The sequence below is a fragment of the Myodes glareolus genome, chromosome 9 (genome assembly GCF_982192425.1).
Source record: "Myodes glareolus chromosome 9, mMyoGla1.1, whole genome shotgun sequence".
Taxonomy (NCBI): domain Eukaryota; kingdom Metazoa; phylum Chordata; class Mammalia; order Rodentia; family Cricetidae; genus Myodes; species Myodes glareolus.
The window spans coordinates 36,305,093-36,319,515 of record NC_142034.1 but is presented as its reverse complement, the minus strand read 5'-3'; the positions used below and the strand labels follow the sequence as shown (position 1 = coordinate 36,319,515).

The following is a 14,423-nucleotide window of genomic DNA, read 5'->3' as shown; positions in this document are numbered from 1 at the left end:
TGACTTTCTAGTACAAAGTAATATATTAGCCTCCAATGAATCTCTGTGAAAAACTAATACTGTCTATCTGCAATACCCTGTTTACCAGCAATCTATAGCAAGGAAAACCATCCCTCCCACACTGCTAGCAAATGACCCCAATGTACACTGATCATACTGTAATACAGAATGATTTATAAACAAGGTTGGGGGGAAATGCTCTAAAATAGGATTCATACTTTTAAGATTCTTATATTGAAATCAATATTATAATCACAGAACACTAAAGGACAAAGAATTTTAGGATACTACTTACATACTACTCAGAATGGCCTCTTTCAGAGAAAAATGTTATTATTGCTAGTATCATCCTATGAGGTACCTACAGTTAGCATGAAGGAAAATGAACAAATGTCTGTAACTAAAATGACAAGCCAAGGAACTTACATTGTTAGTTACTCTGAAGGAAAATAAAGACTACTGTTCATTTTCTATTTACCAATAAGGCAGAATTCAGAGATCAAACCACAACAATTTTGTTACAGAAATGTTCGATTATATATTGAAATTAAAGGGTTTTGTTTATTTTCCATATTTTTCTCTCTGTGTGTGGACTTTGAGCATGCCATGGTACACTTGTAAAGGTCAGAGGTCAACTTGTGGGTGTTAGGTGTTTTTCTTTCTACCACGTAGGTTCTGGGAATCAAACTTAGGTCACCATTAAGCTTGGTGGCGAAGTGCCTTTACCTGCCAAGGTAACTCACAGGCCTCTAAAAGATTATTTTCTAAGATGAGCCCCCAACAAACACACCCCCCCAAAAAAAGGGGGAGGAAAAGAGAAAAAGCAGACAATGATGATTACTCAAGAGTAAAGTTAGCTCCTCTAGAACAAGATGTAATAAGCAGCATATCTCTACAACCCCAATACTCAGGAAAAGAAAACAGGAATAAAAAGGCACCCTAGGTATACAGCAAGACGTTATCTTAGAAAAGCAAAGAATGAAACTTAGCTCTTTTATTACAAGTTTTTGTTTGTTTTTAAGCAGTCTCATTCTGTCTCTCAGACTAGCACTGAACTAGTCATGTAGGCTGGCCTCAAAGTTGAGATCTTCTGCTTCCACTTTCAAAGTACCAAGATTACTGGCTAACAGGTGTTTGCCACCATATCCAGTTTGCTAGAATGAGTTTAATTAATATAAACACTCATGTAAGTGTGTTTGTGCATGCGTGTACATGCACGTGTGCTCACATTAGAGTGCATGTGTGGGTGTGGGTGTGGGTGTGTGTGTGTAGTACTAGGAAGTAACATACCTGTTTTTCTCAGTTGTCTTAAGAAGTTACAGAAAATATTTTATTTTGCTGGTAGAGAATTTGAGGATCAAAGACAGTTATATGACTTGGTTTTTTATTTGTTTTTATTTTTGAGACAAGGTCTCTCTAAGTAGCCCTGGCTGTCTTGGAACTCACTATGTAGACCGAGCTAGCTTTGAATTCATTGAGATCCGTCTGTATCTTCTTAGTGCTGGCATGAGCCACTACACCAAGATATGACCTATTTTAAATTCACAAAGTTAGGGCTGGGGATGTAATTCAGCGGAGCAGCAGTAGTATAGCATATGAAATCCTGATCAATCCCCAAGATTGATCAAACAATCCCACTCCCCACAAACATGCATGAGCACACGATAAAATTAAAGGAAGTGCTGACTTAAAAAAATAAATAAATAAGACATAATCATCCTATTAAAAATAGGCAGTCTGGTATTTTCCCAGAGAGAATATATAAGCATCCAATAAAAAATCATGTTCACTAAAAGTAATGATTAATGAAATACAAATCAGAAATAAGCTAATATACCACTTCACACCAACAAACATGATTATTAACAAACAACCAGTAAATAACAAGCATTGTTAAGGATGCAATGAGACCGAAACTCTCATATTGCTGATGAAAATACAAAACACTACAACCACAACAGAAAATAGCACGGCAATTTTCCAGATAATTAAACTTAAAATTGTCATATGATCCAACAATTTCACTTCTGAGTACGTAACCACAAGAATAAAAAGCATGGACCCAAGGAAATATTTGCACACCAGTGTTTATAACAAGTAGTCAAAAGGTGGAAATGACTCAGATGCCAGTCACTAAGAGGACACACAAATATACTCCACCTATACCATGGATCATTATTTGGTCTTTAAAAAAAAACTCTCCCATAATACAACATGGATAAAATTTGAAAATATGCCCAATGAAATAAGTGAGACACAAAACAAATGTTATATAATTTCATTTTTATGAGATGCCTGGAACACTCACAGAAAACAGGAAAGTTGTTTGTCAGGGACCAAGGTGTGGGAGAAAAGGAGTTACTATTTTATTGGTAAATTTTCAGCCTAGGATGATGAATAAGTTCTAGACTGACAGTAATGACAGATGTAGCACAATGTCAATTCCCTTAATGCTGGGGAAACTGAAAATTACTGAAAAACTGCAAAAATTACTAACTTTATTATGTGTTTTATAATATTTTAAACTTAGTTATCTTAATCCAGAGATACTTGTATTCTATAAATTCAATAATTTCATTTTATTTTTCTAACTTTTTATTTAATTGTAGTTTTTATTGTTGTTTGTTTGGTTGGTTTTGCTTTGCTTTGTTTTTTTGAGGCAGAGTCTCACTTTGTAGGCCTCGCTGTCCTGGAACTCAAAGACCAGGCTAGCCTCAAACACAGAGACTGTCTCTGCCTTCCAGAGCTAGGAAAGGCATATGCCCAGCTAACAGTTTTTAAATTTACATATTAAGGTTAGCTCATGTCACAGGCTCAAGTTACCATACCAGTAATAATGTTCATGTTTGTTTGTTTATTATTCATTCATTCATTCACTCACTCATTTATTTATTTATTTACCTATCTATCTATCTATCTATTTATTTATTGGGTACAGCATCTGATGCAGCACTGGCTTGCCTCAAACCCACTATGTACTCAGTCATAAACTTGTAGTCCTCCTGCCTCCACCTCCCAAATGCAGGAGGGCTACAGATTGAACTTTGTGCTGTTAGGCAAACACTCTACAGTTCCAACCCTACTATCAGTAATTTCTGGACATTCTCCAGATCATTTCCACACTTAAACAACTTTGCAAACCACATTAATCAGCAATATCAGACATCCTTAATAAATCATCATGAACAAAGGAGCTATACTAAAATACCAAAGAACGTACCTCTTCATCTTCTATGTATTTCTACATATTTAGTGAACACAATACTGAACATTAGTAAAGAATCCTCCAGACAGATTCAATGCAATGCCCATCAAAATCCCCGCAAAATTCTTCAAAGACCTCGAAAGAACGGTAGTCAACTTCATTTGGAAAAGCAAAAAACCCAGGATAGCCAAAACAATCCTGTACAATAAAAGAACTTCTGGAGGGATCACAATCTCTGACTTCAAACTCTACTACAGAGTTACAGTACTGAAAACAGCCTGGTATTGGCATAAGAACAGACAGGAGGACCACTGGAACTGAATAGAAGACCCGGATATCAATCCACACATCTTCGAACACCTGATCTTTGATAAAGAAGCAAAAAATATCAAATGGAAAAAAAAGCATATTTAACTAGTGCTGTGATAACTGGATATCAACATGCAGAAGAATGAAAATAGATCTATCACCATGCACAAAACTCAAGTCCAAATGGATCAAAGACCTTAACATAAAGCCAGCCACCAAACCTTATAAAAGAGAAAGTGGGAAGCACACTTGAATGCACTGGCACAGGGAACCACTTCCTAAATATAACCCCAGCAGCACAATTAATAGGGACCTCCTGAAACTGAAAAGCTTCTATAAAGCAAAGGACACGGTCAGCAAGACAAAACAACAGTCTACAGAATGGGAAAAGATCTTCACTAACCCCACATCAGACAGAGGTCTAATCTCCAAAATATACAAAGAACTCAAGAAATTGGACACCAAAAGATCACATAATCCAATTAAAAGAAAAATGGAGTACAGACCTAAACAGAGAACTCTCAACAGAGGAATCTAAAATGGCTGAAAGACACACTTAAGGAAATGTTCAACATACTTAGTCATCAGAGAAATGCAAATAAAACAACTCTGAGATTCCATCTTACACCTGAAAGAATGGCCAAGATCAAAAACACTGATGACAACTTATGCTGGAGAGGTTGTGGGGAAAAGGGAACACTTCTGCATTGCTGGTGGGAATGCAAACTGGTACAGCTCCTTTGGATGTCAGTATGGTGATTTCGCAGAAAATTAGGAAATAACCTTTCTCAAGACTCAGTAATACCGCTTTTGGGTATATATCTAAAGGATGCTCAATCATGCCACAAGGACATGTGCTCAACTATGTTCACAGCAGCTTTGTTTGTCATAGCCAGAACCTGGAAACAACCTAAATGTTCCTTGAACGAAGAATGAATAAGGAAAATGTGGTACATTTACACAATGGAGTACTACACGGCAGAAAAAAAAAATAATGACAGCTTGAATTTTGCAGGAAAATGGATGGAGCTAGAAAACATTATTTTGAGTGAGGTAACCCAGACCCAGAAAGACAATTATCACATGTACTCACTCATAGGTGGTTTTTAAACATAAAGCAAAGAAAGCCAGCCTACAAACCACATCCCAGAGAACACAGACAGCAATGTGGACACTAAGAGAGACTTAAATAGATCTAATCTACATGGGAAGTAGAAAGTATAAAAAGGCGAGATCTCCTGAGTAAATTGGGAACATAAGTACCTTGGGGGAGGGTTGAAGAGGAGGAGGGAAGAGGCAGGGAGGGGAGCAGAGAAAAATGTAGAGCTCAATAATTATCAATAAAAAGCATTTTTTTAAAAAAAAAGAATCCTCCAGCACTCGGGAGACAGAGGCAGGTGGATCTCTGCGAGTTCGAGGCCAGCCTGGTCTACAAAAGCTAGTTCTAGGACAGGCTCTAAAGCTACAAAGAAACCCTGTCTCGAAAAACCAAAAAAAAAAAAAAAAAAAAAACCAAACAACAACAACAAAAAAACACAAATCCTTTAGAGAGCAACAGAAAATCTGTCTCAAGAAACTAAAACAAAGAAATCCTAATGATTTAAGTGCCAGAGCAAAATTCATCAGGGTACAAGTGTTATCGTGTAAAATCAGATTTCATAAGAACAAATCAGTTTAGAACAAACACAGAAAGGGAAGTTGGACAGTCTGAAGCAGCTAATTGGCAGTGTATACCTGACATGGGTGGGCACCTGTGCGACTCTACCATTCACTCACTCACAACTGAGGACACAATTAGTTCCAGGAGACCACCAGGTATTAGCTAATAACCAACAAACACTAACAAGTTAAAGCCCTAGAATCTAGTTGTTAGACAATCACCTTGTAATTAGAATCATTTGGACTACGGTCAATCCAAATTAAGGTATGTTCTAAGTCTAAAAAAAAAAAAAACACACACACAACATTTCAAAGACCTCACACAAAAACATTAAACTATCTCAATGGTATCTCTTATAGATTTACACTCTAAAATGTATTTCAAGTGCACTGAACTAAATAAAACATTATTAAAATTAGTTTCACCTGATTTAGGCTTTGTATAAATTTTATCTATTGTGCACACACATCCATCTAAGCCTATCAAACACATTACTGAGCTCAGTTAACAGTCTAACAGAAAATTTAATGTGGTTTACATCTTATTTCTTTATGCTACCCAAGAAGACACAAAGAAATAACAGTGAAAGAAATATAGCAATGCATGCCTAGAGACCCAGCAATGAGGAACTGAAGAAGGATCTTTAGCTCAAGTACAGGTGGGGCTACATACGCATGACACTCTCTCAACAAACAATAAGGACAACACAAGGCAATACTTCTTACTTCAACTTTTCAGAGGTAGTAAGATAACCAAAGAACAAAGAACATCCTAAACCTATTAACGCTACTAATTCCATTCCAGCAGAGATTTACATGTCATGGTGCTTATTTTTAATTAATTTTGAAGATCAGGAGATAAAGTAAAAGCCATGTGAAGGTGTAAAGTTTTATTACTACAATTTAAAGCATATCCTGCTGCCTACTGATTTAATAATTAAAAAAAAACTTGACCAACTGCTTAAATAAAACACTAGAAGCACTGTTTTAATAATAAAGACAAGATCATTCAAAAGAACTTTCTACAGTGATAGGAATACCCCACTTCTGAACTGCCACTATACAGAACAGGTATTTGAAATGTAGCTTCTGAAACTGAAATAATTTTTAATTTAATTTCAATATATCGGATCTAAATAGCAAAAAGTAGTTAGTGGCTAGCGTATTAAACAGTATAGGCCTAAAACATCTGTAAAGAAAAAAAAGCACCCTAATATTCTTTTCCTTTTCTTTCTTTTTTAGGAGATAAGGGGAAGTTATGATGCGATTCAGTCTCACTATGTAGTCTAGGTTGATCTTGAACTGGAATTACAGGAATGTGCCACCATGCTCAGCTTTAATATTCTAATTATAATAATTTGCCACAAATGCATGAGGTAGTCCTCTCCTTCCCCAAAAAACAAAACCAAGAATAATCTTAACCTTTGTGGATCAGGTAAAGACACCAGGTAAGAACATATTGAACCACAGATTTGATCCTATGTTCTTTTTGTTTTATCTGTAGTTAGCAACTATTTATTCTATCATGTATTTATACATGTATACCTGTGTTTGTGTGTGTATACTCATGTGCATGCACACGTGCATATGTTCTTATAATAATCACTCTATGTCGCCTTTTAAAATTGGGGCTACAGATAACTATCGTACATAAAATAAAGATGTCAAAAGCCCAAATTAGCAATTTTTTTCATAAAAGTTGATGTATCTACAGCTGAAGACATGGAATAAGATTATAGTATATGTTAAAATTAAATACTAACTAAAATCAAATACTATCAGATATAGTGGATATATATTAAATTAAATATATGATTAAATACTATCAGGACAGTGGATCCTGCCTGTAAACCCAACATTCTGAACCATGAAGCATGAGGATCACCATAAATTCTAAATTAGTCTGAGCTACACAGTTATTCCAGGACAATCTGAGCTACAAATTCCATACTATTGTATATAATCTCATCTGTTACTTAGCAAAATCTCTTATGGCAATATATTCCATAAGATGCAAAATTAGTTGTCTCAAACAAGAGTTGCATACCAATACCATTCTATCCTGTATACCTTATTTGAAGCACATTTAAAACTTACTAAATTAGGGTCCGGGGAGATTGGCTCAGTGGGTAAATTTACTTACCATCAAATCTGACAGTTTGAGTTCTGTTCCCAGGAGCCACATGATAGAAGGTAAAACTTCCAGAAGATGTTCACTGACCTTTACAGGTGTGCTATGTGGCACAAGAAGGCCAACACTCACATATATACAAATAAATAAATGGGCAAATGAATAAATGAATGAGGGAGCTACCTATAATACCAACTAATAGGAAGGGTAAGAAAGTAGATCAGTTGAGCCAGGAGTCAGAGGTCATTCTGGACAACACAATGAGACCTGGCACCCTCCCCGCAAAAATTTTGCCAAATGTACAAACTTAATTGCCCACTTAGTGATATGGTTATAATAGATTCAACATGACAAAAAACTTAACCAAGCACAAACTCAGTAATATTCTTACTCGAGACAGTCTTACTCAGATACTCAAGCATCACAAGGGTGGGAAGTCGCTGGTTCTTATAACATCTATTTGCTTGTAATCTTACTAGCAAATTCAGACCCATGTACTACAGAATAATGCCTCTTATTTAACATAAAATGCTAGACATTCTTTCATCCAATCATCTAAAGACTAATTTGTTTCAATGTTTAAATACTCTTACAAATGTAAGGGTCCTTTATACCTATCCCCGCTGCATCACCAGAAGGTGACTCCATTTTTTGTCACTCAGTTCCTGGAAACTACTAGACAATTAACTATGTTCAAATTATCACAAAAAGGGAATCTCCCTAGATTTACCATGTGGTGTGTATGCCACAATTCCAACTCCTCCAGAAGCTAACACAGAAGATTCCAAGTTTGAAGCCAACCTGGGTAACTTTGAACAGCATAAAAATAAAAAATACAACAAAGTGCTAGAGATACAACTCAGTGAGGAGACACTTGTCTGGTATGAATGCAGCCTGGGTTTGACCCACAAAGGGGAGAGAGAGACAGACATGGGCAGAGACACAGACAGTAGTGTGGGGTGTGTATTATACATATACAGTATATAAGCAAGCAAAGACATTAGAAGAGGATGTCAGATATCGTACTCTATTTCTCTCCATCTTACTCCCTTGACACAGAGTCTCTCACTGAATCTAGAGCTAGGCTAGGTTGCCAGAAAGTGCTAGGGATCCATCCTCCTATCTCCTCCTCCCCACCAAGCTGTGGTTATAGACCTGTTCCGGATCACACCCAGTTTTTTACATGGGTGCTAGGATTTCAACCCAGGTGCAATAAGGACTCTTGGTCACTGACCACTATATCCAGTCCCAAGAGAATCTTCATACTGAAAAAGGCAGTCAAGTGTGATGGCACATGCCTGCAATCACTGCACATGAGGCTGAGGCAGCATTATGAATTTGATACCAGTCCACAGTAGACTGCATAGCAAGACTTTGTTTCCTTGTTTTTAAAAAGTAAGAAGATAGGAACTATTTTCTCTTTTGTTAAGGTCAAGTCAGTTCACAGCATAAACATTCTTCCCTGACAACTTCATTATTCTTTTATAAAATGCTCATACAGGTGAGCATCCCTAATCCAAAAGTATCAGATGTTCTGATATCTGAAACTTAAGTTTCCTATGACTTGAAAACCAGCATTTAATTCATTTTTTCTGGTTAAAATCAATTTTATAGAACTACGACCACAAATAATTCAAAACAACACACGGTATTTCCAGTAATGAAAGTTTTAATTTAGCCTCCCTTCTCAATTAGGTAATCCCACAGAAAAACACTAGTGTTCTTGTGTAAACAACAAGTAGAATCTGTGTGATTCATGGAAATTTCCAACTATAAGTAGTATTGCCAATTATTAGCAACCATGTAAGAGAGATTTTCCTAAGAAAGATAAAGACATTTCCAGTATTTGCATGGCTAAATGAGCATTCATTTCCCTCTCTACACTCATGAAACCTCTCCCATCTAGATAGTAGAGACACGGAGAATGGCAGATAGAAACAGAATCTGAGGAGCTAACATGGTAAAAATTGTAGTTTACTTAGTAGATAAAGGTAAGATGCAAACTAAACCAAACCAAAAAAGGCTCAGAAGTCGAAAGCATTGGTATGTATTTGAATGCAAGAGTGTAATAATGTATAACTGAAAACAAAAAGTAATGAAAAGTCAAAAAGTTGGACTCAGAAACTGATTTTATAATCTTCTAATAATTTTTTAAAAGATTGATTTAAGCCAGGTATGGTGATGCACTTTAAACCTAGCACTCAGGAGACAGAAGTAGACAGAAGTAGACAGATCTCTTATAAGCTGTAGGCTAGCTTAGTCTACATTAGTGAGTACCAGAGTAGCTGAATTACAAAGAGACCCTGCTTCAAAAACAAACCAACAAAGATGTACTTATTTTTGTATGGTGTTTTGCCTGCATATATGTATGCAGCTCAGCACTTGCTGTACTGAGCACCTACTACTGCCTGGGAAGGCCAGAAGAGGGCATCAAATCCTCTCCAACTGGAGTTTCAGATGGGTTTCAGTCACTGTGTGGGTGGATTGGGAACTGAACCTGGGTCCTCTACAAGTGCAGTAAGTGTTCCCCCCCACTTCTCAGAACAGATTGGCAAGGCTGAAGGAAACTATTTAAAATAAATTAAGTACAAATATAAATTATCTAAATGAACTCTCTCAGCTTCCAGCAATCTACAAGAAAAAGATTACTAATCTTCTATAGATTCTACAATAAGCTATTATTACAACTGAACTGTAAGATAAGATAAAATACAATACAGACATTCAGGATTTCAAAAGTACTGTTCCAATGTACCCTTTTCAAGAAAATTATTGATGAATGACCATCATCAGAACAGAAAATAATAGTAACAACAGAAGTTTGAGGGAGATGGCTTAGCAGTTAAAGTACTTGCAGCAAAAGCAAATGGGAGAACGACTCCACAGCCTCCAGAATGCACACACCTGCCCCATAATGTCAGTGCTAGTGATTCTAACTTTGGGAGTTATACTTGCACAGCAAGCTCTCAACCCACTTTTCTTCTTGTAAGTTCAGAGTGGTAATGCTTCTAAATAAAAAGAAAAACAGCCACTTGCTTCTTTCAGTATAACCAATGTACAACCGGTTTCCAGAAAGGAATTCTCTTCTGACAGTCAACGCTCCTTATTTCCTAGTTCCCTTCCATTGCCTGCTGCAATCTTCTGTACAGTGGGAAGGCCAATACCAAGAGAGACCACAGGGTTGGGGAGGGGGCGAAAGGTGCAGCGCAGAAAAACCTGAGTCCTTACAATGGTTTAGTAATTATATCTTCCTATAATTCAGAGAAGAATGCATCCCTAACTTTTACAATTATTTTGTTAATAAAGATTTGTCAGGGTTGGGGATACAACTCAGTTGATAGAGAGCTTGTGCAAAGAACCTGAGTTTTGACCCCCACCACTTCATAAAACTGGGTACAGTGGTACATGCTATGATCCCGGCCTTGAAAATAGAAATAAGAATGTTGTATATACTTAGCTGCACAGTAAGTTCAAGGCTAGCCTGGGCTATGAGAGTCCTGGTTTTTAAAAAAAACAAAACTAACAAAAAAATGGTTTTAAAATAAAAAGTATCGTAATTTTCAGTTAAAAAAAAAATGAGCTTTTATTTCTCCAGGATTATGAACTCACCCACCTACTAAAAAACAACTTGAAAAAACTTCAGATATACAGGGAAAAAAAATCCATATGAAATGACAGCTCCTGAAGCCTAGACAAAGAACTCCAGGCAACTAAAGAATGCAGAGAGTGGGAGAAACAGACTGCCCCAGGGAAGAGCAAATCAACTAGTTATCCAATACCAAATGTCAGCCCTGAAGATATACATACATGAAACATACAGACTGAGCAGACTAAATTAACGATTTTTAATGTGCATACACACCCACACACCCCAACAACAATTTAAAAAAAGAGTCCATGAATTTAAATGACAGCAAGAGAAGATCTCTGTGAGTTTGAGGCCAGTCTGGTCTACAGAAGGAGCTACACATAGAGACCCTGTCTTGAGAAAACCAAATAAATAAATAAAATAAAATGATAATAAATTTAAAAGAGTAGGGGATTTGGAGACTGGAGATGGCTCAGAAGAACACTAGCTGCTCTTGCAGAGGACCTATGTTCCATTCACACTCCCCACATGGCAGCTTACAACCATCTTTAACTCTAATTCCAAAGGATCCAAACCCCTCTTCTGGGCTTCTCAGGCATCAGGTGCTCACATGCTATATATACATGGCAGACAATCATTCATACACATGAAATAAAAATAAATAAATCTTTAAAATTAAATGGGGAGGTGATAAGGGTTAACCCTTCACAAAACATAATCGGAGATCATGAGTTCAAGATCAGCCCAGTCTATGACTCAAGCAGGGCCACAGAGTGATACATTGTCTCAAAAAGACAACCAAAAACAAAAGAAAGGAAAGGAAAGGAAAGGAAAGGAAAAAGGAAAGGAAAAAGGAAAGGAGAAAGGAAAGGAGAAAGGAAAGGAAAGGAAAAAGGAAAGGAAAAAGGAAAGGAAAAAGGAAAGGAAAGGAAAAAGGAAAGGAAAAAGGAAAGGAAAAAGGAAAGGAAAAAGGAAAGGAAAAAGGAAAGGAAAGGAAAGGAAAGGAAAGGAAAGGAAAGGAAAGGAAAGGAAAGGAAAGGAAAGGAAAGGAAAAAGAAAATCACTTATAGTTTATTCCCATTGCAAGAAAAATTCTTTGTTTTGTTTTGCTTTATTCCAAGACTGTTTTTCTGTAGCTTTGAAGACTGTCCTGGAACTAGCTCTTGTAAACCAGGCTGGCCTCAAACTCAGAGATCCATCTACCTCTACTTCCCAAGTGCTGAGATTAAAGGTGTGCGCCACCACGGCCCGGCCCACAAGAAAAATTCTTAAGCAGTTAAAGAAAATGGATACTTAAGAGTATTTGCCAACATTAATTCAGAACATTTCTGTAAGATATTAACTCATTTTATTAACCATCTCATAAAATTAACAAACATCAATTATCAAAAGAGGCAAGTAAGATGGCTTACCTTTTATTTATAGGTTTTTCATCTTTCTCATACGGTTTTACAAACCACTTGCCAATTCGTACAAAGTTTCTGTTCATTAAACACCTCTCCAACAGATTGTGAACTGCCTTGAAAAGCAGAGTACGGCACTCATAGGAAAGGCCATTCTCCCATACTCCATCTTCTTCTTCTACAGAAAACAAGGAAGTAAAAAGTACACAAGTGAGACTACATCTACTCAGAGAGAACTAAAACATTTGACAGATCAATGTCTATGTCCATAGCCCTCTCCTTTACCTCAGAATGCAGAGATGCAATCTTTCCATCTCTCAATCTGTATGTGTGGGTGTGGTGGTGGTAGTTTTCTTGTTTGTTTGTTTGACTGACTGTTTTTGAGACAGTCTCACTAGTTAGCCGTGGATGGTCTGGAATGCACTATGTAGCCCAGGCTGGTCTGGTGCCTCACTGCAATCCTGCCTCTATTTTCTGAGTGTTGGGCTAACAAACCCGAGTCACTATACTTGGTGTTAAACATCTTTAAACATCAAAATATCAGCTTTCAAATATATTTTACAAAACATAAAATGCTTAGGCACTCTACAAAACTGCCTAAAAATTATTTTCCACAACATAAAATATGGTAATATAAACATAATAACTTGTTTTCTATATTTTAAAAATGATATTTGCTTGTAAAACCTGGAAAATGTTAAACATAACACTATAGTGCCTGTTGTTAAACTGGCTCACTTGTTACTTTGTCCTAATTCCTCTAATCATTTAACCTGAAGAGGGGGGAATCTAGCCAATTAATAATTAAACTCAGAATATTTCATGACCATCAGCATTCTAATCTATGACTCAACTACAAAACTAAGTGATGAATACAAAGAGAGTTGCTGCCATTACGTCTAACTAGCAATGTGCTAATTATCAGACTAGATCTCATTTCAATGACTCACATGATTATTCAACATAGGAGGAAAAATATGAAGACTTCAGATTTTTAAATGGCATATCAGTCATATGAAGTAATGCTCTTAACTGACTACACAGCTTCAAATTTCCCGCTAAATCTATTAGTCACTCCATGTTAATTTGTAAGGTAGGGGACAGAAATCAGTCATTCATAAGTCTCAGTTCAAAGAATAAAATTCACTCTTTCATCTATCACAAAATATTCAGTAAGAGTAACAAATAATGATAGATACCGCTTTAAAAACTTACATTTTATTTTAAATTATTAGTTCAAATTTAATCAAGGATCTTCTAAGAAACTTTATCTTTATATAACCTTTCCTTTTCTTTTTGGTCCAGCAATAGACCAAGCCAGCCTTGAACTCTCAGCAATCCTGTCTCAGTCTTCCATTACTTAGTGCTTGGATTATATATGTATGAGCTGCCACACCCAGCTATAAACATTTTCTACTTATGTATCATCATCTTTTTCCCCCCTTCAGACAGGAGCTGGCTCTGTAAGGCAGGCCTTGATCTCATGATCTTCCTGCCTCAGCCTCTCAAGTACTGGTTACAGGCCTGTGCCACCATGTCTGGCTTCCATTCAATTTTCGAAACACACACACACACACACACACACACACACACACACACACACACACAAATATTTCTCACTTCAACAACATACATACTGAACCCATAAAAAAATAAAGTTTACTCTGAACTTTTGAATAAGAACAGAGAGGTACTAAGAGTGACACACAGTTTATATACAGAATGTCTTACAACAAGTGGACAGAATAAACATTAACTAAAACCATAATGACAGTGGACTTTAACTGCACTGGAAACTGCCACTACAAAGGTTAATGCTGATTTTATGTTTTCTTTCAAGTGTTCTTTCCTAACTCATTGTCAGGTCTTTCAAAGCAACTAATATGGTTCCTCTACAGAAAAGCAAAGGAAAATGGCAATACTTTAAGGGCTAGAATAAATTACTTTAAGTAGAAAAACTTCACATTTGTTATGTCAGAGATACTTATCTACTTCTACTTAAAGCTAAAATACTTATGGGTTTCATCTTATTAAAAAGATATTCTCTTAGAGAAAAGGAACTGGCACACAGTGATTTCACTTATTAAAGGTCTAGATCGCAAGTATATGTATGAGCTGATGACCAAA

At 36.4% G+C, this 14,423-nt stretch overlaps 1 protein-coding gene across 1 annotated transcript in view; it reads right to left on the bottom strand.

The window, feature by feature from the left end:
- Med13 (mediator complex subunit 13) overlaps positions 1-14,423 on the bottom strand; it is a 92,270-nt gene that overhangs the window by 68,559 nt on the left and 9,288 nt on the right. Inside the window, exon 3 of the mRNA XM_048446762.3 lies at positions 12,306-12,474. Coding sequence (XP_048302719.1) covers positions 12,306-12,474 — 169 coding nt within the window. The remainder of the gene's footprint in view (positions 1-12,305; positions 12,475-14,423) is intronic.